The sequence below is a fragment of the Lagopus leucura genome, unplaced genomic scaffold, assembly GCF_019238085.1.
Source record: "Lagopus leucura isolate 7727_CA_CO unplaced genomic scaffold, USGS_WTPT01 Super-Scaffold_1, whole genome shotgun sequence".
Classification (NCBI taxonomy): Eukaryota; Metazoa; Chordata; class Aves; order Galliformes; family Phasianidae; genus Lagopus; species Lagopus leucura.
Genome location: NW_024962250.1, coordinates 18,760,313 through 18,786,010, shown reverse-complemented (window position 1 = coordinate 18,786,010; position 25,698 = coordinate 18,760,313). Strand labels below are relative to the sequence as shown.

The following is a 25,698-nucleotide window of genomic DNA, read 5'->3' as shown; positions in this document are numbered from 1 at the left end:
TTTTTTTTTTTTTTTTTTTTTTTTTTTTTTTTTTTAATTAAAAGACAAATGAAAGGTTAAGTATTTGGTTGGGTCCTAACTTGCAACGAACTAAAGGGATGTGTGATTCGTGATGAGATTCTTTTTTTTCTCTACAGAAAAATGAAGGAACTTACATGCCATATTTACCAGCTGCTTGGGAACCTCTTAGAACCTGTGTGTTGGAAGGCCCTCACACACTTCCACACAGTGATGGGAAAAACACAAGGCTGGAGCACAGCTCTGTTGTGCAGCCCCACTGAACTGCCCATCGATCTGGTTAAAGCTTGGGTAGATTTAGTTAAAAATGAGTGGATCAGTGTTCTCTTATCTGTGGTGTAGGGAAGTATATATACTTAGTCTGCTTGGTCATGCATCTAAAGGCATCTCAGATCCTTCTCTGGGTGGCTTCTGTTTGCCTAGCTTCTGAAGGCACAATGCTGTATGTTAGCAAGGTATCTGGGGAAAACTCAGCTAGATGTGGGAGGGCTGCTGGTGCTGGCTGGGGAGAAAGGTCTCTTGGGATGTAGAGTCTTTGAAATGGAGTTGTGGTCTTGCCACAATTTTGTGCCAACAGTGATAACACATGATAGAACTTGTTTTATAAATAAGTACCAAGCTGCTTGCTATCGAGTCTTTTGGCCCTTGTGATTCACCAGGGAAGTATCAGCCTCCAAGTAGTATGTGAAAATGCTGCACAACAACATGAGATTGAAAGGGGCTCAATATAGTTTGCAAAACTAAATGCAGAGAAATATCCATCTGAAATTAAGAGTAACAAATCCCTTAATGATAATAATATAAATGCCATAGATATGGGAGTAGCAGCTGTCATGTGTAGCTGGCATGTGGGACACCTTTGCCAGGAAGATTATTCCCATGACTAATCAAGTGACTCCTGCAGTGCATGCAGGCTCCCATGTCACCTATGGACGTTCTCTTTCCACCATTAAACCAGCCCTTTTTGCTTGTTTTCTGAAGACTTGTGAACACATATGCTGAATTTAAAAATATGATTTTCTTTTTTTTGTTTGTGTGTATTTTTGTTTTATCAACTGTGCACAGAAATGAATGCTCATAGAACCTCTCAGAGGGAGATGTTTCTAAACAACCGGGCCAACACTTCTTAGATAGGGATGTGCTATTTATTAGTTTGGGAAATAAATATTTGACAGATAGGGCTAAGAGTTCCATAGCAATCTGTTGAAAGTGTAAGCCTTTGGCTACATGGTAACTCCTTGTTGTGGAAGTGAATTGGCCTCATCACTATTTATATATTTAAGGTTTTTAAATAATAGTATGTCTTTAATCTGCAGACTAAGTATTGAAAAAGTAGGAGTTTTCTTAATAAATGAACTTTTATGAGCTAAATGTCTGCTTATTGTAATGTGCTTCATGGGTTTCATTTTTTCATAGCTAAACAAATGTCAGAAGACAAGAAAGACTCTTGTACAACAAAAGAAGCTTTCCTTGCAGCTACATATGAGAAATGAGTCAGAGTAGGATTTTGTTGTTTCCATATGACTTTCAACACCATTGCAAGAAAGTTGAGATTGCATCAAAGAGAATGGATGGAAGTTAAACTTTTACAAGGGTACCGGATACATTTAAGAGCTGTTGGTTGGTATTTGAGGGCTGATAATGAAATGTAACCTTTCATCCTTGCAAAGCAGTGATCCAAATTTATCTTTGGAACAAGTCATATTTAAAAATATTAGCTGACATGGTTAAAAGATAAAAATAACCAGATAACATCCTTTTAGAGTGCTCTTCTATTGCAGACCCCACGTAGTGTTAGTTGGTGTCTGCATCCTCTTAAAGTAGAGTTTCTATTTGGTAGTGAAGTAATTCAGTGGTTCTCTTTTTGCAGTGGATAATGTCTGAGGATCTCGCCAAGATGTATTTGAGCTGGATTCAGTCATCTTGGTATGAGGAGATTGACATCCTTGCACGGAGCGACTCTCTGGCCCAAGGACAGATACCATATTCTGATGACCTATCTGCATGCTGCAGGAACTCTGGTACTCAGCAGGGAGCGGCTGGCTGCTGGCCAGAGCTGATGAGCAAGGCAGTAGCATACTCTGTGAGGCCAATCATCTGGAGTGTTCTGAAACCAGTGGCACCTCAGGGGCTGCCCATGAAGTGCTGCAGCATCTAGCTCCTTCTGTCCCAAAGTCTCTCTTGGTGATAGTTGGGTTCTGCAGGGGCTCTTGGTGCTGGAAGTCTTCCCATCTGTGAAAAGCATGAGCCCACCTGCATGTAAGGTGTGGAGGTGACACGGGCCTGCCACGTGTTATGGAGTGATCCAGGGGCAAGAGTGAAGTTCTATAGATGAGATGTCTTGTGAAAAATCCTTGTGTGTTATAAGTAAAGAATCCAAGGCAACAGTAGTTTTTTTTTAAAAAATAAAAATAGGGTAATATTTGCTTACAGATACAAGAAATGTGATTTCTAGGTTGGAAGCTGCAGGTGTGCTAGTTGCTGGGGAGTTTGGGGTACTTACCCTTTCAGCAGCCTGAGTGGTACTTCAGAGCTGAAGGAGCCCTGGGTGTGTGCAGTGGGAGGCAGGGGACCTTGCCTGTCCCTGAGGGGATGTGGCTGTTCCCCTGTTCACACTTTTCTGAAGAAGAGTGGCATTCCCTGCAGTCAGGCAGGGTGCCTGAGTGATGTCTTCTGCCAGCATCTGCTGCTCTGGGCCACTTGTGCCAGGTCAGCACTGAGGCCCAGTGTGCACTAGTCCCCAGATGTGATGGCCTGACAAGGTGGCTTGGTAGAGTTTGATGTGGACTCTGTACCCTGGTCCTGGCAGTGGCACAGCCTGCTGCATGTCACTGATACCCTTCTGGTGCTGCTGTGAGTTGAAATCTATGTGAGGGTGACTTGTGGGGTACCTTGAGCTGGTGAGCCAACTGGCTACAAAATGAGGTAAGAAGCACTAGTCCTAAGAGCTGACATCTATTGAAGAAAGCCTGAGGCTGACATTTTAAGCTCAGAATCCAAGTCATACTGTTCAATATCAAGTATATGGCCTGAAGTTAAAAAATGTTTTCAATATAAGCTTCGTTTGCTTAGAAGTCCTTGTGGGATGTGAACTCTTTTGAAAACCGTGCTTCAAAAGCTTACTGCGGGCTTTTCACTCTTCTTCTGGAATGCTTTCTGCATCCTCATGATGCATACCTCCCAGTCACCCAGACCCTGGTGGGCTCTCTTTGAAGGTCACAGGAGAAGCAGGCACAGTGTGGTGGTGTCACTGCATGGCTCATGAGTGACAGCTGAAAAATGATGCAGGTCCTTGTGTGTGTTCGTAGATAGGTTTTGAAACCTGGCCTGTCTAGCAGGTTGTTACCAAGATTTCTGTTCCTGAGGATTTAAGAAATACATAAGATGGCACAGATCAGGTTTTTTTTTCTTCTTCCAAATTCATCAGATCAGATAATGAGACAAAACAGTTTTGCATTTATTTATGAGAAAAAGAAAAATTCTATTCTATGCTCGTAAGAATTCAATTTCTGTCCATTGCAATTAAAATGGGAAGAGACACTGCTTTTTCTGATTTGAGGTGCAGATGTGAGGAGCTGGATAGCAGAGCTGAAGATCTGCCTATAGAAATATACTGGTTCATTGTTCTTCACAAAGGATTTTTTTGATACTTGCGTAGCAGCATGCCTTGCAATTAGTTGACAATGGGAGGTCTGATACGTACTGCCATCCAGAAGAAATATGCATAATTTTTCTTTCTTTTTTTCCTAATCAAATGCACATGTTCTGGCATAGTGGGTAGGTAGGTTCAAATCTGTTCTTCTGGCTGGCTGCCAGCAGAGTCCAGAGGCACTGGAACTGTAAATACAGCAGACAAGTCATTTTATGATATCAGACTGAGGAATTCAGCATTGGCAGGGATCCTGGAGTGGTTGCTTTGGCTCCATGTCAAAACTGATGTTTATATGTGTTTGTCAAGCAGGATTAGTTAGCTTGGTTAATTATACACATGAATGTATAATTTTTACTTGACAGTCAGAGCAATAAATGAATATAAACCTGGGTATATTGGCTTGCTTTTATTTTTCATCAAATTATTCTCAGTGACTTTTTGAAAGTTTCAAAATATGTTTATTTTCTGCAATCTATCAGCAGGGATAGAGTATTGGCAAAGAGGATCAACATTTTACAGACAGTGGTGCATGTGCCCACAAGTGAGCTCAGGAGCATGGGTGGCCTTGGTAGAATGTTAATGGAGCTTGTACTTAAGCTGCTTATAAGCCACTTCACTTCAAACCTAAGCTTAGTACCCCTTTCGTGTCATCGCTCCTAAGAACCCGAGTTTAGTGCACTGATGATAGTCTTACTTCATGGCAGAAATGGAGAAACTGCACCATCCTCAGTGAGTGTGGCACCAGAGCCTCTGCCAGCCAATGGCTGCTGTTGGCCATCCTGCCCAGCCCTTGCTGAGAAGTCTGAAATCACCCACTGGTCTCCTTGAGGAGACTGCCCCTGCACTATGCAGTCAGGATGCAGAGGAAGACAGAAGATGGCTATTCCTGCAAGATGGGGGAAATGAGTGGAGGATAGATGGCATGGAGGGCACACTGTTTGTGCACGCATTTGAAGTGTCAGGGTGGTTTATTCAATATTTTTCATGTCTGTAGTTTTGCAGTCAGGCAGTGCTTGATGAGACTTACTAGACTCCTGAGCTGTATAATGATGGCAGAGCAGTGAGGTTTTTCTACAATCTTCCACGTACTGGTAGCACATCTTCCTCAGTACCTGCCTACCCACTGCAATAGCTGTTTTGGTACCAATCCATTCCAGTGCTGCTATGTTAGCTTGTAAAGCCAGAGAATTGCAGGTGAAGCCATACTGATGTGCATGCCAATATCCTTGTTACTCACAAGTCCTAAGTAAATAGGTGCCTCTCAGTTTGTTTTTGTATAAGGACTCATTGCTTGTTAGCTGTTGATGTAAGCCTTACCCAGCTGTGTGGGGAGGAATGTGGTAAGCAGATGGCATGAGTGCCACTTGGGTCATGGTGTGCTTGTCCTTTGGACTAGGTAGGTGTGTGTGGCACTGTCAGGCACAGTGTCCTTGGGAGAGTTGCTAGGGCAACTCTAACTACTAAAATCTAACTACAGAAGTAAGATTTAAGTCAGCTAACATCTTCTCTCCCTTACTTTGATCCCACTTCGTACCTCCACACCTTGGAATAAAGTAATGTCACACAACATTTGAAATCAGTCAATTCCCAGCAGCACATGTGGGATTCAGAGGGCAGTGCCCCCCACTGCCCCTTTGCCTGGTAAGGAGGGATGAGCTGACAGCCTTTTTCCAAGGTGGTTATTAATGAACAATTGAGTTCATTACAGCTCAGTGCTAATAACAGCTTATGTTTAAATGAAGATGCATTGATGCTGGTAACATTGATGCAGGACAACGTGTACACAATAAAGTGAACTTTTTCCTTTCCATTAAGAATTCCAACTGCCTGTGCTGACCCTGATGTCCTTACTTGATATCAAAGTAAACTCTTGTTTCATCAACTTCCAGACTTACTTGATTTGCGCAGCCTTATCCTGGATGTTGCCTCCTGAGAAATTGTCTTAGATTAATCCCGGAAGCCTTTTCTCCCTCCCTTTTCTCTTCTGCTACACCTTTTCATCTTCTAAACACAACTTTTTTTTTTTTCCTGCACCAGCAGGTTGCAAAGTGCATGTCCACCTTGCAGTGGATGGCTTGTGAGAGTTAGGAGGTCAGGAAGGGAAGCTGGTGAATAAGTGTTGCTGGTTTTAGGCTTATGGAGGAGGATATGCACATGGCAACTTGAGGGAATTGGGAGCCCTTCATTGGATTTATCATGACTGTAATCCTTCTGTTTCAGTGCTGAGAACTGAAAGCATTGTTAGAAGGCTGCCAGCAGCATAAGGCTGCCTAAGGATCTGGAAAGGCTTTATTGGATTAACAGGGGAGATGTAGGGTTGAGATGCTTATGGAACTGCTCCTGGTACCTGTACAAGGGCAGCTGATATCCCCTTGGTGGGCTCAGGGTTATGAATAACTACTGCAGGGTGGCTTTGCAAAAGGTTTTGATTTACGCTTTACATTAGGTAGCAATTTGTTTCAGATCTTTTATTGCTTTGAAAAGAGACGACAGGGAGTTGGTCAGGAAAGCAAGAAGATCTCTCTAGATGTTTAGACAGCGAGGAGGAGGAAGAAAAATAATGAAGGAAGCTTCTGCCAAATAGTCTGTCTCCTGCTGCTTAAGTATTCACAGGCATGCCATTCATACTGCTCCTGCAATGGTCTGGAGAGCTGTAAACCCCATTTCCCCTGTCACTCGCATCTGCATCTTCTGTCCCTCAGTGACGGAGGAGCTCTTCCCCACAGTCATTTTTTTTTGTCATCGTTTTTCAATAAGATGCACAGACGAAGAAAATCAGTGCCATCACAAAACACTTAATGGAAAACATTTGGTTACAGAAGCAGCTCGTTGCTCTAATTCTGCACAAGTAAAATAGTGCAAGAGATTTTACTGAACATAATGATTCCATGAAAGCTCAGCAAACATTTGTGTCACCAGCCACCCATGGCACAAATGAACAGTGTAGATTAGAGGAGTGTATAGAGCACGCTGTCTACATAGTCTGGAAACAGTTTGCCCAAAGCTTTGTCAAATGGAAATGGCAGAGTAACCACATCTTTTGGCATACACCAAGGAATTGCAACCTACTTTGTAGCAAGGAATAACTTTTTAAAATATATATATTAAAAAAATATATGTGAATATGAAGTGTGTGTGTGTGTGTGTATATATATATATATATACACACACACATATGTGTATATATATATAGTTCACATCCTTTTCATCAAGATACTCTTTACTTTCTTTTCAGATCTGACTGGCCAAAAAATAACATTTGCATTTTTTCACTTCTGTACGTCATAATAATCTTTGCATAGACCTTATTTCTTGCACTGTCACTTTTTAAATTACAATTTGATGAGACAAGGTAAATGTTTCTGAAGGTTTGACTCCACATCAGGAACTGAAGCTTTTTTTTTTTAAAGTCCATTTGAAATCAATGGGTCTGTAGCACATCCTTTTGTGCTTGTCTTGGGCTGTGCTACAGTATTTAGACTACTTCAGGAAAAGTTGTGATTTCTTGTTCTGCCCTAATTCTTCCTCTGTTTTGTCTTGGGTTTGGAATAGATTTTTTTGCTGCTTGGAAGGGAGTAAGGAGCCTTTCTTGATGAAAGGCTAAGTATGCACGCTGTTCACACTGTAGATGGCAGTTAGGATTTGTTTCTGACTTTTGTAACTGTTTGTCTCACAGCAAACCTGCTCATACCAGGAGAGTTATCCCAGCAGCGCATATGGGGACGTATATGCTGCCCAGTGCAGGACTGGGGAATGCTGCCTGAGCAGGGAGAGCCTGGGATGCACAGCAGTGTTTGGCAGGTGTGCTCCAGGCAGTGGGTGCTGGTGGAAAAACATCCAAAACTTGAGAAATTTGGTAGAAGTGTGCTTTTTTTTTTTTTAATAGTACTTTAAATCTCAGTTCTCAACTTTCCCATTCCTAGGTTAAGTTGTGCTTGTAGTGTTTGCTGCTGTAGACTCTGTGAAGTGTAACTGCACCTTTCCCTTCTAGTTTCCCATCCGGAATCTGGTAGAAGTAGTTTGAAGGCGGAAAAGGGAGGAGCTTCACTGTAAGTGCTGTAACATGTCCTTCCATTGAGGTATTCAAATTATGGTATCTGACTAGCCATGCATGAAGAGAACAGTGTCCCCCAGATGTACTGATAACTTCATTCTTTACAGTATTTACCATTGCTTCCATTTTCCTAAGTTAACATGAGTTCTGATTTTCTCTGGCTGTGCAGCATGTGCACGGTGTCTCTGGAGCTGGCCAACAGGAAGGGTCACTGCCTGGTTAAGTATTTTACATGCTTCCTCTTTGCAGAGGAGCAATGAGAGAATTTGCAAATGCAAGTCCTTGCTGACAAATGTACTGTAATTTAACATATGATAGTTGTCAAAGGCTGACGTGTCAAGGTTTTACATTTCACTTATATTTCCAAATACACAAATTGGCACCTAACTAGTGACTTAGAGGTTCAGTGCCTGCCTGACACAGAGATAATTTCTTGGCAATAGTGAAATTGTTGTTGACCTGTATATTGGTGTGGTTTTTTTTTTTTTTTTTTTTTTTAATTATTATGCCTGCAAGTGATAGAAATACTTCCTATTTCTTGTTCTTTGTGTTACAGTTGTCTTCTGCTAGGTCTCGGTTAAAAGCCTGTCTGCTTACAATCCACAGAACAAACTTCAGCTAAGCGTGATAATTTGGCTGCAGTTAGGAAAAACAGCAAGTTATGCTGCTGGTGACCAGAAGTAGAAATTGTGTCCCATGCCTACTGATGCTTCTATACCCCTCTATCTCTGACTGGCCCCCCTTTGTCTGTATCCCCCCCTTGCTAGGGGGCTTCCTACCCCCTGCCCTCTTGTCTCCATCCCAATAAGCAGCAGGGGTAGGGACAGGGCTGCTGGCCCTGGCTGCCCAGCAAGTACCCCAGAGAGCAGCTCCCACCCAGCCCTGTCAGCCACACCTGCAGTGGCTCTGAGGACACACTGCTCCCATCATGCTGGATGCCAGAGAGGAAAGCTTTTGGAGAGGAAGAGGAAAATGAAGGGAACAGAGCCAGAAAGACCTCTCCAGGCTTTCTGCATCCTCAGGAAACATCCTGAGCCCACACTACAGACCACACCTCCTGCTCAGCGCTTGCAGTGCTTCCTGCAAAAACTATTTTGCATTCTGAGAAACACTATTACTTTAAGTCCTGGTCCCAAATTCTGTCTTGAGACCTTCTGAAGTCTGTTGCTGTGGGAGTTACTGGGTAAGGATGCAGGAAGAAGCAGAGAAGCAAAGTGAAGGGGGCTGGGAAACTTGCAGCCATGGCCATGTCCTGCACAGGGCCACCACCTGGGTAGTGTCTCTGTGAGTGGCCATACTGCCATAATGTCAGCCTGTAGGGCTGGATTTTTTTGTCGGGTGGTGGCAGCATAAATCTGTGGGAGAGTCTTGACCAGTAGAAAAAAAAAGTAGGATTTTAGCAGACTGAGTTCACATCTGGGCTCTGGTGCTGCCTGGCAGCTGGGTTTTAAGACTTCCTCAACTGTGGGTTGAGGGCTTTTCTAAATGGTAACATGCAACTACAAGGGTATGAAAATTGAGCTCCATTTGCCGTGTGCATTCATATGTGTATCTATGCATGCTTTCTTTGCTCAGAGTTGCCTAGTTCCTGTTGACACACATCTTGCTATTATGAGCATCAACTGTGGATGGTGGGGTGGGGACACAACCACACTTAAATGAATAGATAGATTTATTTATTTACTAATATGTTTTTATTGCCTAACCTTAGAACAGGTGTATAGTTATATCATCATAAACGGCCTTGAATTTGAACACTCCTCTCTTTTTCTGTGGGGAAAAGTGCTGTGTCACTATGAACACGTTCACCCCCTTTTATTGCACCCAGACTCAACAGATTGCATTGGTGTGAGGTACAAGGGTAGCCAAAGCAGGCAAAGCCTTAGAGATAAAGACTGCTTATGTTGTTTAGGCACAGCAATATTACTTCTGATGGTAATTTATTATAGGTAGCTTTAATGAGTTTACCCATAAATATTAATTTACACAAAGTCCTGTGCAGGGTAAGTGTGCTGTTAGCTAGGCAATGTCCTTCACAAAGGTGGGGGCAGCAGGAGGCGAGTGAGACAGCTTCATTGCAAAGTTAAGGTAGGAGATAACTGGTTTCATCAATTAGCCTTAATTTGGCAATACTGCTGTGATAACAAACACTTGAAAACCATTCACCTCAGTTTTAGTGCAGTAATGTTTGGGCAGCCTTTGAAGCCTGAATGGCTCTAACAGCTTTGTGAGCAACCTTGAGGCACTTTTAGGATACTGCTATGTCACAATTTAGTCTGGACCCTGCCACCGGTAGCAAGGAGGGACACATGCTGCTGAGACAGGGGTGAAGGGGAACGTCTGTCCCCAGTGAGGTTGTCTTCAAGTTGGTGGTGGTTCACAGCCACCTTTGGTGTGAGATGTTTGAGGAATGCATAGCAGGTGCCACCTAGCAGGTGTTAGGTGATAAAGCGTTGTGGGCAGCACTGTTCACTCACCCTGGGCCCACAGGTTTAGAAGTGAATGACAGGTAACAAAGAAAAAGAGCTTTAGCCAGCTCATGCAGCTCTGATAGCAGCAAGAAACCTGCAAGAACTTGCTGTGGTGGCTTTCTTGGCCTTTTTTTAATGCACCTCTAAGAGCTTTGAAATACACAGAAGTCTTGAAATGTTGCAGTGAAAAACGTGGTGTAATCTGGGTGATTGGTAAGTAGCAGAACTGAAAAGGTCTTAATTCCTGACAACGGATGCAAGAATGGAATAGTAAAGGAGCTATGACCTTATCTTCTTACAACATAGGTGGGAATATCCCGTGGAGGATGTATTTGCTGGTTGCCATGCCTTTATTCCCCACTGGGAGCCTGACCACTCAGGGACATCCTTACATATTTCCTTAATGAGCCTGCACTGACGAAGCCCCTTTCCGCGGGGGTGGCCTTCTCCCTGCCCCATGGGGCTCGTTACAGAGCTTACTACATCTGTGCTGGATGTGCACCTGCACTGGATTTGTACCCATGCTGGGATGTGCACCCACATTAGATGCATATGGAGCTTTCTCATTAGTGCTGGTCATCCTAGTTTGCTTCTTGGGGGAGAGGGATAGCAAAGTAGTTTTCTGGGTGATTAAAGAGACCTTCAGGTACAGGCAAAAGTAATCCAAAAGTGCAACATCACAGGGCACTTTTTTTTGAAGCATAGGTGTTTTAGCCTATCTGTAAGAGGCATGCAGGTGTGGGAGACCAGTGAAACCCAGCAAAGAGAAGCGCCCTGCTGGTGCGTGCTGCAAACATATATTTTTTTTTTCCTCTTCCCTCCACAGCTTCTCTATGAAGTGTACTCTGGAGGAAAGTTTGCGTTTGATTGCTGATAGCCTCACGCTCTGCACGTAGCACTGTCATTAAACCATCATCTTGCTGGCCGGCAGCCAGGGCCCGGCAGCTGAGGGTGGGCGGTCCTTCTGAACTGAAGCAGCCTTTATTGATACACTGGGGCACTGCGCATGTTTACAGCTGCTAATTGGGGGCTTAAACTGAATATCCTTGACTGAACTAACTCACTGGCAATAGCTGTTTAAATTTCAGGTCCTGCCACGATGGCATGTCTGCTCTTCACAGCACTTTAATCTCTGTTGTAGCTGTATTGTCTCTGCCTGCTTGCAAGGAGCAATGGCTGGGTAATGTTTCAGCCTAAAAACTAGTTTTAGGTCAGAGGGTGATGTAAAATAAGTCTTAACCTGATTTTCCCATTGCAGAATGTCAGACATGAGCTCTAGGAACTGGAGAAAAGTGTTAATCGACATATGTGCAGGAATATGTGGATTATTAAACATACAAGACAGAAGATTAATCTTTTTCTCAATTAGAAGAGACAAAGGTGCTCACTGCAAGTACAGCTGGGATCCTACGGCAATTTTAGATTTATTTCCTTAAACCTTAGTTTCTCTTTTCTCCTGGTCTTGCCAAGAGACTGAAGACTGTGTCTGAGTGGTAGCCTGACAACAGGAGATGTTTTGTTAAGTCAAATAAAATAACAATCCAGACAGTATATGGAAGAAGGTAAATGTAACTCTTTCATCCATGAAATCAAAAATCAGATTCTTCTCCTTAGAAACAGGGAGACCTTTCCCCTCCATCAGGTCCTTTGCAGTTTTCTGAATAGCCTCTCCAACTCTGGGACCCCAAGAAGCATCCAGCAACAGGGAGATCTTGATGAAACTCACTGTTGTCTCCAAGCTCAGTTCACAAATGCTCCCTTGGCAGCTGCAAGTTGTTACTGCCAGCTCAGGTCATGTCTGTTGCATGATTGCCCTTTGCCTTCTCGCTGTATAGTGGCAATGCCCTGACAGCCAACTGGAAACTGGAGAGCATCCACACTTATCTCAAAGTGGATGTTCTGCTAAGAAAAGAAGAAAAATAGTCTTATTCTGAAGCTGTCCTTCTCCATAATAGAACTCTTTAAGCCACGAAGAGCTAAATTTTGTTGTCCATCATTAGAAAAACTTCATGAGCCTTGTTACAGATTAATTTAATAGTTCATTTTAAAAATCAATATCAATCCATGGTCTAGCTGCCTTACATAAAAATTCCATAAGATTTGAACACTTACTGGGGACCCCTTGAACTACCACTCAAGCCAGTCATCAACATCTGCATGATATGATGATAATTCATAAACAGAACTTCCATGTGTAATTTTTTATTTCTGCTTACTGAACCTCTTCTGGAGCTAAGAGTAGAAGCAATCTTCTGTCTTACTTCCATAGAAACAATGAGCAAAAATAACCACAGTACTTTTGAATCTTTTCCTAGAAAATTTATCATCTTTTTCAGCGATATTCTCCCCAGTTCCCACTCTCAGGCAGCCACTCAAAATTTCTCCAAAATATGTCTCTGTGAACCTTGCAAATGATAATTGAGGTATAGTGGTGCATGTGAAAGACCAAAATGGAATAAGGAGAAAGGTTAATTTTTTGGTCTTCGAAGATCTCAGTTGGACAGTCAAGCTCATGCCCATTCAAGGAGAAGCAAATAGCAGATCAACTGGCTAAAATCCTGTCCATAAAAACCAGAATTTTCGTACAGTTACAAGTTCTTGCAGCAGGAATGAAGATGTATGTCCAATATGCACTGCTCCAGACTTTCATAGAGAAGGAGTCTCCCAGTATAGGGTCCTTATCAGCCATTCATATCTCATTTGGCCCTTCAGAAGACTCTTCTCACTTGCTTCCCAGGCACCTTTGTGCTTAGGGCTACTTCTACAAGCTAATGAAGGAAGTTTCAGGCAAACAATGCTTGAAGGTGAATTCATGGAGTTTGATCTGCCTTGTTCTTAATGGAAAAAGGTGGTAGCCCCAGGGTTTTTATTATCACTATCAGCTTTTTTAGTTTTTTAGATGTTTTCTATGCTGCTTGGCTTTAGGCCTCAGTATGAAGATGATAGTTGAAGTGAAAAGATATAGGTGACTTCCCCTGCAAAATTCAAGCCCTTTTTCCAATGTTTCTTAATTATATATTATATTATATAATTCTTCCTCACAACCTTCTCCCCTCTTGCTTACACCCCAGAACAAGAAGCTGACCAAGCAGAAGGTGAGGCATAGCTCTGTAAATCCAATGGCTAGTCAACTTCAGGCTGAGAATCAAGTTATGGGTTAGGAGTTGAGGTAATGGTTTCTCATGCAATGCTGCTGCTGAAGCCCGTTTTGTGATTTCTGTGAATGAAGTGAGCAGGCTTTTGCCCCTTAGAACTGATGATTCTGTTTCCACTAGGTGTGAGGCAAATGTCTCTGTTATTTTTATTTTAATGTAATTTCCTTCTCTTTGTTCCCAACCATCTCTACAGGGTAATAAATTAGACCGATTTTCATAGTTCATAGTTGTTGAGTGTTTTAACTTTCATAAATTCAAATAAACTAGCATTTAATAATGTTCATGAATTTTTTTTTATACTAAACTGTTATGTGTTACACAGTTTAAAAAAAACAACAAACACTTGAGCACAATTGGGTGCAACAAGCGAGTACTTAATAAACATCCTGTTGTGCCTGTGTCAGACAAGCCTCAACTGAGAATCTCTCATCTTTGATCATCAAATGTCAGACTACTCATGTTCTTTTAATGTGGAGCATGCTGTGTGCCTTATGCTTTCTGGCTGTACAGACTGTCGGCAAACTAAAAGCGGTTTGAGTACAATATGCACTCAGACCTAAGTCAATCAAGTGAACCCCAGTAATCCTCATTTCCTAAATTTTGATAAAGTGATTTTTGTTGTCACTTGAGTTGAAGGTTAGCAACCTCATATTGAACTGAAATTCTGGAAATTTGGAAGCGTGCAGCCAAATAAAAATGTATCTGAAAGCTGCACTGGTTGTAACATCGTTTAATTCTTTTTAGTAGCTTGGTTTTCCATACAGCCACTATAGCAGTATTTTGGGTCAGCATTGCTTTCTGTCTGTACAGTTGTTCATTTCATCTGACAGAATTTACAAGTGAGTTCTTAACTGTTTGATGCATGAGCTGTATGCAGAGGTCATCTACACTAGGGATTAAAAGTGGTAATTGTTCAACAGTATCCAAGACTCTGGTGCAGCAAATGGAAAAAACAAATTTTAAAGTTTTTAGTTAATGGGTCATGTGTGTTGGCAGGGTGGAGATACACAAGTCACTTCTCTGTAGTTGCAGATTACTAACTCTGAAAGGAAAGGCTGAGATCAGTGTGGGTTGCAGCAGCACCTGTGCAAACGACCCTAGGAGCATGAGGGGGCTGTGGCTGAGCAGTAGGCGAGGAGAGCATCTCCTCCTTACTCGCTGCCATTGTGGTCTCCTGTTCAGCTTTGTGCATCTTCTAGCTGAGGTGTTTTCCAAAGTGTTTTGTTCCAAGTATCAGTCCACTCCAGTGCTGCTTGTTTTCTGAAATGTACCAGAATGATGTCTCACAGCATGGTCCTTGCTATCAGCTAAGAGAACATGTTTTTTTTTTCCTTACTAGAAGCATTGGAAAGCAGGGAAAAAATCTCTCTGTGGAACTGTTGGTTTTTTTATCCATCTCTAAATTTTGCTATTTGATGTCTTGCTATTTGACTTGCAGATTTTTCTGGTTGACCTGAGTATAATACTTAAAAATGAAGGGTGAATAACTTACTTTCATAAGTTCTATGCAGCGTGGAGCTTCCTGATTATTCCTGGCTCCTTACTAAAGCTGCTGATTACTGCTTGTTTAACAGGTGGTTGCTTTGCACCCTCTTGGGATACCTAACATCTCTGATAATGACAGCGCAGAAACTGAAGTGTTGATAATTTGCTTTTTATTGTCCAATTTGTGTAGGCTTTAATTTATGACCCATTGGAGTATCGGTCTTCAAAATACAGTGTGTATATGTGATTGCAAGTGTATGCACGTACATGTTGGATCTTAAATTTCAGCTGTTGATAAGGCAAATCCATCTATTTTAACTCGAAATAAGATGAGTAGCTGAAGAAATTTCCTCTGGTGCTTACTGTGGGAAGTTAAGCCCATGGATTGTATTGCCAAATAAAAGAAGTTAGGTATGTTTCTGCTTCCTGCTATCTGCTGGAGTTAGTTTAGGATTGAAATTGGCTGATGAAAAGAGGTGCTCCCCAAAAAGCAGTGCACTCTTGTGGGCACAACAGTAAAAGAAAGTTTTAATTGATGCTCCCTCACCTGAGGGGTGAATGGCTTAATTACCATGATCCACCCTCCAGCTTTTGTTGTAGTCCCTCCACTTAACTGGCAAATACCAGTGTTTACCAATTACTTAAATTAATTCTGGGTTATGCAGCTCATCTGCTATTTCTTGCTTGCTTTGAATGAATTCAAAAGCAGTGCTAACAGCTGGAGTCCCTCTTGAAGTGAGCTTGATCTGCTCTGGAGCTGCTCCAGCCAGTTCTCTGATAAAGCCTGATGTAGTTTTAGGAGGACCAGAATGATTTCCCTTCATTGTTTAAGGTTTTGTTCAAATATTCTCCATGCCAGGAACTTTTGCTTTTCTCCCTTTGCTGCTACTAGCAAAATTTCTTAAGTTAAGTTATAGCAAGGCCAGAGCTCTTGGATTCTGTGGGAATTGTTCTGCTGGTTGATCCCTAGGGTTTTTGTGTGTTGTGGTTGCAAAAGGTGCCTGTGGTAAATAATGCATCATTGTCTCCAAGTTGAAGCACAAGTTTTGCTAACAGAACATACCGTGTGAGGGAAAACTCTGGCATTATGCCCAGATTTCAGTGGTAAGCAAAGCACCTAAATCCCTTTAAGGATCTAGCCTGAAGTATGTTATTCTCCAGCACCTTTTTTATTATGATGCTTAATAGCTGTAGCACTGGGTAGTTCTGGGGGCACTTCAGTAATCTTGTTGCATAGGCTGCATCTCCCTGGTGGCAGCTGTGCTGTCTGTGATAAAGGCCTGCATCCCACTCTTGGCGTGCTGCCTGGCTACCGGAAGCCTCTGCCCCCTTTCCTGCCCTCTCAGCTGCTGGGGTCATGTTCCAGACATGCAGGGACCAGGTTTAGAGAAGAGTTATTTAAATTGTTAGGCTTCATGCAGCTCACTTGTCATGCGATGGGTTAAGAGCTCACCTCCGTGAGTTGCTGTGCTGGAATGGGGAGTGTGCAAGAGGACTGTCCCCCTCAGTGTGGGTATGGCTCCATCAGAGCATCCCTACAGCCTATTATGAACTCATTTTCAGTGCTTTGCTTTAAGCTGATAGTGAAGTGTAAGCTTAGCTATGAAGCCATTTGTAGACCAGAATGACAACAGAGCAGACAGCACAGATGGCAAGGCAACTCACTAAGTGCCAGGTGTGATAAGAGAGGGCTGAGAATTGTAAGTTTTTGCAGTTGTTCAATATGATCTCCTGCCCCTATGAGGCACCAGCCTCAAAGCAGCGGTTGCCTGAGGTGTCTGGGTACAGAGTGAGTTGTGACTTACTGCTATCTGCAGGTACTACTCTGCTGATCCTCATGGGGAAGAAGCAGAGCCAGTTTACACATCACTTGAAGTGCAGAGCTGTATTTTTACAGCTGTAAATGTGCGTGTACATCCTAACTACCCAAATGCTGCTCCTGGTAGCAGAGAGTCCAAGGGATCCATTGTGCTGGCTGACAGTGACTTCTACCCCAATCCCAGTACCATAAACAGCATGGCTTTACATGTGCCAGGAAGCAAAATTCAAGAACCCTGGTATTCCTAGGTGTAAATTTCAGTTTTTCTTGGTAAAGCCTATACTGCATCTTCAATGCTGTTGCTGACCGTGCTTGGCAAATTATTAAGGGCAGGTCATGCCAATGGTGCAAAATCATATAATCTTCCTGTGGATTAAGCATGTACAAGACCTTGGATAAAAAAGTTAGGATGTCAGAGAAACAGTCCAGCAACATTCTCATAAAATTCAACATGGACAAATGTGAAATCCTGCCTTTGTGAAGGAAGAGCTCCTGGGGGGCTGCTCTGCTCCCCAAGGAAACCTGAAGACTCTGGGGATCTCGATAAGCAGCAAGCTGAAAGGGAGCCTGTGGTGTGCCCCTGCACAACAGCATCCAGGCAGTGGCATAGCCACAGAGATGGAGTATGATCACCCTCTCTACTCAGCCCTGAGAGACTACTTCTAAATATTGAGTCTGGATCTGGATATATGAATATATCCTGTCATCTGCCATCACTCTTGCTGCTAATACTGGCAATGAAAGGAGATGTTGGAGGGGGTGGGAGCAGGACTTCTATTGCCTTGTTTTTAGAGCAAACCCCATAGAAGGTGACTGGTATCACTACCAAGTGGTTCCAGTAGTGAAGGAATGACTCTGGGACAAAAATCTTGTATCCAACCAGTAGTCTCTCCTACTTTTCCCTTCTTTAGGTGCTAATGATGTTAACTCAAGTTAACTGCTTGAAAAAGTTAAAAACCCTCTTAAGATCCTTCGTCTTGATTTCAGTCATGTGGTTTGGAATAATTCATACTGAGATTATCTCATCATTCAAGGTGAAATTTCCATGGTGAATGAAATAATTGTTTCAGCAGCTATACAAATGATCAAAGCTTCTGAAAGCTGTTTGGTTAGTTCTGTGGCTCAGTCTATGAAAGCAAACATGTGCTGCCCTGTGCAAACACAGCACAAAAGAGTTAGACTTTGCTCTGTGGACTTCCACCCACCCTTCCTGGGGAACCTCACTTTGTGTTGGATCAATGGGATGTATATGACAGAGATCAGAAAATCTGAATAGAAGATGGAGGTAGTAAGGCATAATGTCCTGAGACCACTTTCTACATTCATTATGACTGGCAATTCAGTTTTGCAATGACTGCTCAGCTTTAGAAACTCAAGCAAACTTTATCTCGAACAGCTTCAAAGTCACGTAGCTTGTAGAGAACAAAAACATTGCATCATAAATACCAGTTGTTTTTTTTTTTTTTTTGCTGTTGTTTCTGTTTTTTCATCTTGGTGCATATACTGTGAAATATGAAGGTTATCTATTTCCTGTTTGGAATTTCACATTGCTGATCTACCCAGTGGAAAAAGGTTTTTGTGTGAAAATTCCTCCTGGTGCAGCTTTTGTACATATAATCTGAAAAATGCTGAGCAAAACGGGTGATGGGAGGATGCTCAGGGAAGAACAATTGAATGTTGGCATCTTGAAGAAATAATTTTCTACAATCTTTATCTTTTTTTCAGGCTATGGTTGCTTGTTATCCTGGAAATGGAACTGGGTATGTGCGTCATGTGGACAACCCAAATGGTGATGGGCGCTGCATCACCTGTATTTATTACCTGAATAAGAACTGGGACTCCAAGGTGAGTGAGCCACAAGGCTGAGGCAGAGCATGAAGAAAAACTACTTCAGAAACAGAGCTTTGGAGAAGTCAGCTGCTTCTGTGAACTGTGATAAACTTTTGAACAGATGGTCCATTCTTCATTGCTTTACATATATTTGTTGGTGTTTATAGCAACCTCTTGGAAGTAAGAATCTGAACTGTTTCCTTATCATTCTGTCTCCCATCCCACACACATATTGTTTTGTTGTTACAGAATAACTCTTGTAAGCACTGGGCTTTTGCACTTAGTTTTATTTAGAGAAAAAGAGCAATGAAACTCTAGAAAGAATCATAATCCCTTGAGGAATAAGTGGGTTCTGTGAGCAGAGTAAAGAAACAGCCCAAATCTAGCATTTAGACTTACAGGAGTTCTTAAGGCAATTGCAATTGTGGTTTTCTTCCTTATGATGGAGAGTGGTCAGGCCCTGGAATGGACTCCCCAGGGAGCTTGGCTCCAAGCCTGCTGGAATTGAAGAGGTACCTGGACAATGCTCTCAGATATAGGGTTTGGAATTGAGTGGTCCTGTGTGGAGCTAGGCCTGGTGATCCTGGTGGATCCCTCCGAGCTCAGCATAATCTATGATTAAAGAAGATGGAACAGGCACGTGGCTTAGCTTATTCTCTGCATCTTCGATCACCAGTGGGTCAGGATAGTACTCTTGCTTCTGCCTGTATTACTAAAAACAATTAAGTCAAGGCTGGAATTTACCATACTTTTAGTTTGGAAACAAAATAAGGGTTTATAAACAAGATGTTTTTTTACACTTCTAAACAATCAAATTGTGATTCTGTGAAATTGCAGCCTTTCAAAATCTGAAGGGGAGCTACAGGAGAGAAGGGGACAGACTGTTCGGCAAGATTTGTGGCAATAGAACAAGGGAAAATGGCTTCAAGCTTAAAGAGGGTGCATTTAGGTTAAATATAAGAAAAAAATATTTTACAGTGAGAGTGATGAGGCACTGGAACAGGTTGCCTAGAGTTGTGGTTGATGCCCTGTCTCTGGAGACTTTCAAGGTGAGGATGGATCAGGCCCTGAGAAAAATGATCTAGCTGTGGATGTCTCTGTTCATTACAGGGAAACTGGGCTAGATGAACGTTAAAGATCCCTTCTTAGGATTCTAAGGATTCTGTGATTCTACAAAATACAGGCTCTGAAATACCATAAGCAGTTTTCTTGCAGTTGCTGAGAGGAGACTGTGATCTTACACTGAAGTAGAACATCCTTACCTGCCCTGCAGCATCCACTGCTTCCAGAGGTGTAGCTGGAAACTCAAAAGTTTCTGGGCATTTGTGACAGGGTCACTGTTTTCTTTCTTGGATCATTTACTTTACCCAGATATCTATGCTAAAACATTACAAACTGTTTGAAAGTTGAGGTGGCCAGGAAACACAGTGTACAGTTCCAGTGTTGTCATATAGTTGCCTTAGTTATTATTAAATGTTTACTATGTTTGGATGGTGTGGAGGTGAAAATAAGTTGTTACTTGCATCAATATGTGGCTGTTTATGTGTGTAACAAATAACTTCTCCTTTTCTTCCAGCTCCATGGTGGAATTCTTCGAATATTCCCAGAAGGGAAGTCCTATGTAGCAGATGTTGAGCCGATTTTTGACAGGTTGCTTTTTTTCTGGTCAGATCGAAGGAACCCTCATGAAGTCCAGCCTTCTTATGCAACCAGGTACATTTGATGCTGAAGTTTTCAAGGAAAAAGCAAAGCATGGCTTCTACCAATACACATCATTTGTATCTAAAATTAGGGCTATTGAGTATTTGTTTTAAGACATATGTACATAAAAAGTAGATAGACAGATTTTGAATAGATTTCATATTTTTCAGTTACTGGAATTTCATCAAATGAGGAATAGCAAGTTTGAAAGATAAAGTCTTTGTGTGATGGAAAAAAGTCCTTTGCCAGTGACAGAAGTCTTCCAAACTGGTCATAGCTGTTTAGCTGGGAAATGTTGGGTCACACTTTTGCCCTTATAACACTACAGGGATTCTTGGGGCTACCGTCTGTCACCAGGCTATGAAAAGCTGATGTGACATAGGCAGCTCCAAGCTGCCTAAAGGCATCCCAGAACAGAAAAGCATGCAGAAGTCTGTGACTTATTTTGCCCTCTGTTACCAGGGGCTGTGCACTCTTTTATGCTTTCAAGCAGAAATTCTCACCTATATTTCTATCTTACTTGTTTGAATACACATATAAAGTGCTATCTGTATTTGTCTTCAAATATGTGCCATTTGTATCCTTTTTTGATTTATGAATTCAATTGTTTTATTGTTTGATTTCTTATAAGAATTAAACTTATTAACAAAATTTGAACCAAACACAAGATTTCTTTCTTTTATAGATATGCCATGACCGTATGGTATTTTGATGCTGAAGAAAGAGCAGAAGCAAAAAAAAAGTTCAGGAACTTAACTGGTATGACTTTTACAAAATATTGTAGTTAGAAGAGTAAGGCCTTAGTTTTTAGGACTAGTGATTTGAGATGAATTAGGACAGTTATGAAAGTAGAAAATTAAGGCCTGGCCTCAATAACCTTGATGGGGAGTATGGAAGAGGTGATTTTTGATTTTTCTTCTAAAACTATGGCTGAGATGTTAATTTTACTTTAGGCTTAACCTCTTGGTGGACACATTCACAATGACCTTGGAATGTATAGACTATCGAAGTTAGAAAGAAACAAAGTTCATAAACACATACAAGCACACCTTTTGACAGACAGTTTGCTAGAGTAGCTGTGATAATGGTGCTTTCCATGCACTGCCTGCTTTCAGCTAGTTTCACAGATGGCCTGAAGTCATCCCAGAGACATTTATGTGGAACCCCAGGATGACCTGACTCCAGCCTTCCTGTCTGCAGCACCTGGTATTGTAGTACTAGCATACAAGTAGGGGACTGAGTATCCAGATGTGCTCTCATACCCTATGCTCATGCTCAAAGCGTTGTTTGGATCAGTTTCATTTCTGGTCTTTAGGGACTGCCTCAGGCAGTTCCTCAGAATGCAGTATCAAGAGTATTCTTTCTTTTTCAAGTGTGTGCTACTCAGCTGGAGACCATCAAAATCATAATTAGTCAAATGGTTTTCAGAATAGACTGCTGTCATTTCTGTAGCTGGCAGGCAGAACAAATACAGACTTCGTTCTTAGATGGGATTATGAGCAAGGAGCCAAGAGTTGGGAAAAAATTACCACAGATCTGGAGTCTCTGAAAGATTACTGGGCTACTTAAATGATGTATAACTTATATTCAGCATCAGCATGGTAACAAAACAAAACCTTAGTAGGACTATCTTGCTAACATGTTGTGGGTTCATGTAGCAGTTAAGTCTACATGATGAATTCATATCAAGAGTCTCAAGTGGAAGTGCTATCCATTGAAAATGAACTATCTTTATTCTGTTTCTGGTTTTGGATGTATGCTACTGGAACTCTCTGACTTAACTATGGCTTTTCTCGGTTATTTTTATCTAGATGCAAGGAAGAGAGAAGCAGCTCTTAATGAAAACTAATCAACTATTTCTGAACTTTGTGAAGAAATAGGATCCCAAAGATGACTTCTATTTCCAATGAACCATGGCGCATTTTTGTTATGCACAAGAACGCACTGGTTGTGTCTCTGTCTAGCATGTGCATCTTGTATTGATGGTACTTAAGGCAGCCTCCTGTCATGCCTGCATCTGGCAGAAGGAACTGTTGTTTTCTATTTGCCTTTTGCTGGAAAAAGTAACCAGGGTTTTAATTTAAAAATAAATAAGTAAAAGGGAAAAGAAAAAAAAAAAGCCTAGTGGTAGTGGCTCGACCAACTGGCTTTTGATCACTTTTGTAACCAAGGTAACAATCATTGGAACTAGTGGGAAAAACCTGAGTCTTATTTGCACTTTACTGAGGAAAAAATATAAATCTAGCTCAATATAAAGGAGCTTTGCAAGTTTAAAGTCTGCGGCAGACTGCTGATGGGCAAGGAGAGATATTGGAAATGTGATATCAAACTGGATTTTTTTTTAGGGTCTCCTATTGTATGTCCCACATGAGCTTGTTCATGGACCGCTCATCAGCTTTCCTATATGGAACACTGGCTCAGCTCTTCTGTAGCAGGAGTTTCCAAACAGACTTCTGTCTTCATCACATTTCTTGGAGTTCAATTGTTTTTTGTTAGAGCTGTGCCATTGCACTTCTCTTTCTGTCCCAGGCTGGAGAGGGAAGTGGTTATGCATCAGTCCACACGTTTGTAAAAGCATTCCCTTTCTGTTCTGAGCTGGATTGGTTTTGTTTTCTATTTTAACTGTTTGTTAAAGCAGCTGTTTCCTCCCAGAAGTTCAGTAAACTTTGAAGACTGATGGCGCAGAAAGCACTGGCTCTAAAGGCCAACAGTTATGTAGAGTTGAATGTCTTTTTAATGACTCTTCTCCAGCAGGCATATTTTGTATGATACAGATGTGAATCTGAAATGAAATACATGTCTGGCAGTCTGACAAATGTATGGTAATGACTGTTGACATGAAGTTGATTTCTGTGCTGCTTATCCCTAGTTAAGACACTTGTTTAGCTTTGTTTGCATGTGTATGAAATTTGAATGAAACAGTGATTCTGTTTCAATTCTATTATGCCAGGTAACTACTTCTGTTATGTTCAAGCCATGAGATATACAACAGATTATTCAATTGGCAGAGCACTTTGTTTTTTCTCCATTATTTTCTAAAAAGTTAGATGAGTAACTGCTGAGTTATGTCCAATCTGTTTAAGCTACAGCCTATAACCAGCACTTACTGTGCAGTTTGGAATAGCTCTTAATGGAGCTGAGAGCTTTTTCTGTGCCACCTGTCCACAGTAGCCAAGGTGGTCTTCCCGTGCTGCCAGTACCCGGACCAGTCTGCCACACCATGCCAGGCTGTTGTGCTGTCAGTGGGCCTGGATCTGTTGCACCTCAGCTAAAGGATGAACAGGAAGCATGCAGTGGCTGCTGTTAAGCTACAGTGACAAAAGGGTAACAGCTACAAAGGATAAAAAAGATATAAATTCCCTTATTCTAAACAATAATAATAGAAATGGAGTATTTCTTAAACAGTTTTGTGTTAGAAAAAGCTGGGCATCCTTCAGCCTGCTCTTGAATTTTGAATGTAAATACAGTAGTGCTATGGAACCCCTCATCCTCTCTGTCTTCTCCCAGAGATCTAGCTTTGGCTGTGTGGACTGGACTTTATTCAGCCTGGTTGTGCACCTTAAGGGAGGAATATGAGGGGACATGTCACAAACACTCTCATAACTCAAAACTAAGAAAAGACAGATAATTTGATTGATGTCCTTTAATCTTAGGAAAAACATTATTCTGCTTCACTTGCATCTAAATAACGCAACATAGACTTGAAAGAAACTTAATGATGACTTGAAATTCTCATTCTTCAATGTTTGTGTGTGGGGAAAGTTAGGTCTCTTCCCCAAGTGTGAGAGGTAACCCTTTGGAAGATGGTAGGTGTCAAATTCTCTGAAAGGGTCAAACTGAGGATTGATATATAAAAGGTGGGAGGAAAAAATCTCATCTTGTTGTATTGCTATGCAAAACTGGGAACGGAGCATGAGTTTTAAACTTCTGTGTACTTTTAAGTGAGGCAATGACAGCTAAAGTAGAGCAGATCAAGTCTTGTTTGCATTTGGACACTGTAACATTAAAACAGTGCAGTAGGAAGATATTAGTACAAATCTCACTGGAGCCTAGAACAGTGGAAAAATGGTAGGGTGGAAGGGAAAGGACTTGCATAAAGTTTGGGAAAGAAAGGTACTTTGGTTACTACGAGCTACCATCTACCTTCAGCAGTGGGTAGCAGCACGTGGTAAATGGAGGTTGGAACAGTATAGATGCACTTATTGTAAATAAAGTACATACTTTTCATTTTTAGCTTATATTTTCCTGGTCTAGATAGAGGAGAGAAAACAATTATCCTGTGGCAGAGAACATTGCCTTCTTCTTTGTTAACACTGTAGTGAAATACAAAAAAAAAAAAAACAAAAAACAAAAACAACAACAACAAAAAATATTGAAACCAATTCCTGTCTTCTGTTCCAGAACTTTCCCTTTCCAGGTCAGTGGAGTGGTCTCCTCAAAGATGTTGTAATTTAATTGGGTGGTGGTGGGGTGATTGATGGTCATGTAGGAATCCAGTCTAATGTTTTCTACGTAGATTTCCCATAGTGGCAAACTGTTCTGTGGGAATGTAATTGTATAAGAATTCTAGGGGCAGCAGAGGGCATTTCAAGGAGATTCCTTCCTTTCTTTGGGTTTTGTCTTCATGGTAAAGTGGCTGAAACATTAATGGCCAAAGAGCACTTCTCATCCAGTTGTGAAAAGGCATTTAACTTCTAGTGCTCAAAAGCTTTTCAATTTTAGGTAATGTGCCTTCTTCATTCATATTTGTAGAGATGCTACATGCCACATGTACATGTCCTGCAGTTTATCGTGGCTCTTTAGGAAATATATTTGCCTTTCCAAATGCAATTTCATTCAAATCAGGGTGTGCTGGGAAATATGCAGAGCCACCAGGCCACAGTTTCTGATAGATGAGGTTTGTTATGCAGGAAGGAAAAAGGCCAGGAGACAGTTAAGTAGTCTAGAGGCTATTTGTAATGAACCTGTAGCAAAACTTGCAGACTATTTGGGCACAGTAGCCTCTAATAAGTCTCATTTTCTCTTGATTACTTCTGGTTCTATGACAAATGGCCTCAACAAAGAAATATTTAGAGGCCCACTTTGTTTTGGGTTTGTTTTTCCTTTTCTTTTTTTCTCTTTAAGCAGTTTTAGTCCTTCTGAGTTTTTTAAAGTTGTTGGAATTATATGTATATATATGTGTATATATATATATATATATATATATATATACTGCTGTTGCAAAATAGCTGGCTCTAACACCACTTGCATCTAGAAGAAAATGTATCTATTTGCAGGCAAATAACTAGTTCTACTTTGACTGTTATGTACTCCCAGCAGATATCTGAGAGTGAGTTATGACTACATCTTCTCTTGTCAGGTTGTATGCTGGTCAACAATGCTGGCACTTTGCATTGGATTGATATGGAAACCTGTAGTAGTATTTTATCATGCATCACATTTTGTGTTCCTGTTATTCTTTCTAAAGAAAAGGTATGGCAGGAGTCAATAAACACTGGGTCATGTTAAACGTG

At 41.5% G+C, this 25,698-nt stretch overlaps 1 protein-coding gene across 1 annotated transcript in view; it reads left to right on the top strand.

Annotated features, from left to right (window-relative positions):
• EGLN3 (egl-9 family hypoxia inducible factor 3) overlaps positions 1–25,698 on the top strand; it is a 27,303-nt gene extending 1,605 nt beyond the window's left edge. Inside the window, exons 2-5 of the mRNA XM_042870082.1 lie at positions 18,380–18,499; positions 20,061–20,197; positions 20,871–20,944; positions 21,997–25,698. Coding sequence (XP_042726016.1) covers positions 18,380–18,499; positions 20,061–20,197; positions 20,871–20,944; positions 21,997–22,034 — 369 coding nt within the window. The 3' untranslated portion in view covers positions 22,035–25,698. The remainder of the gene's footprint in view (positions 1–18,379; positions 18,500–20,060; positions 20,198–20,870; positions 20,945–21,996) is intronic.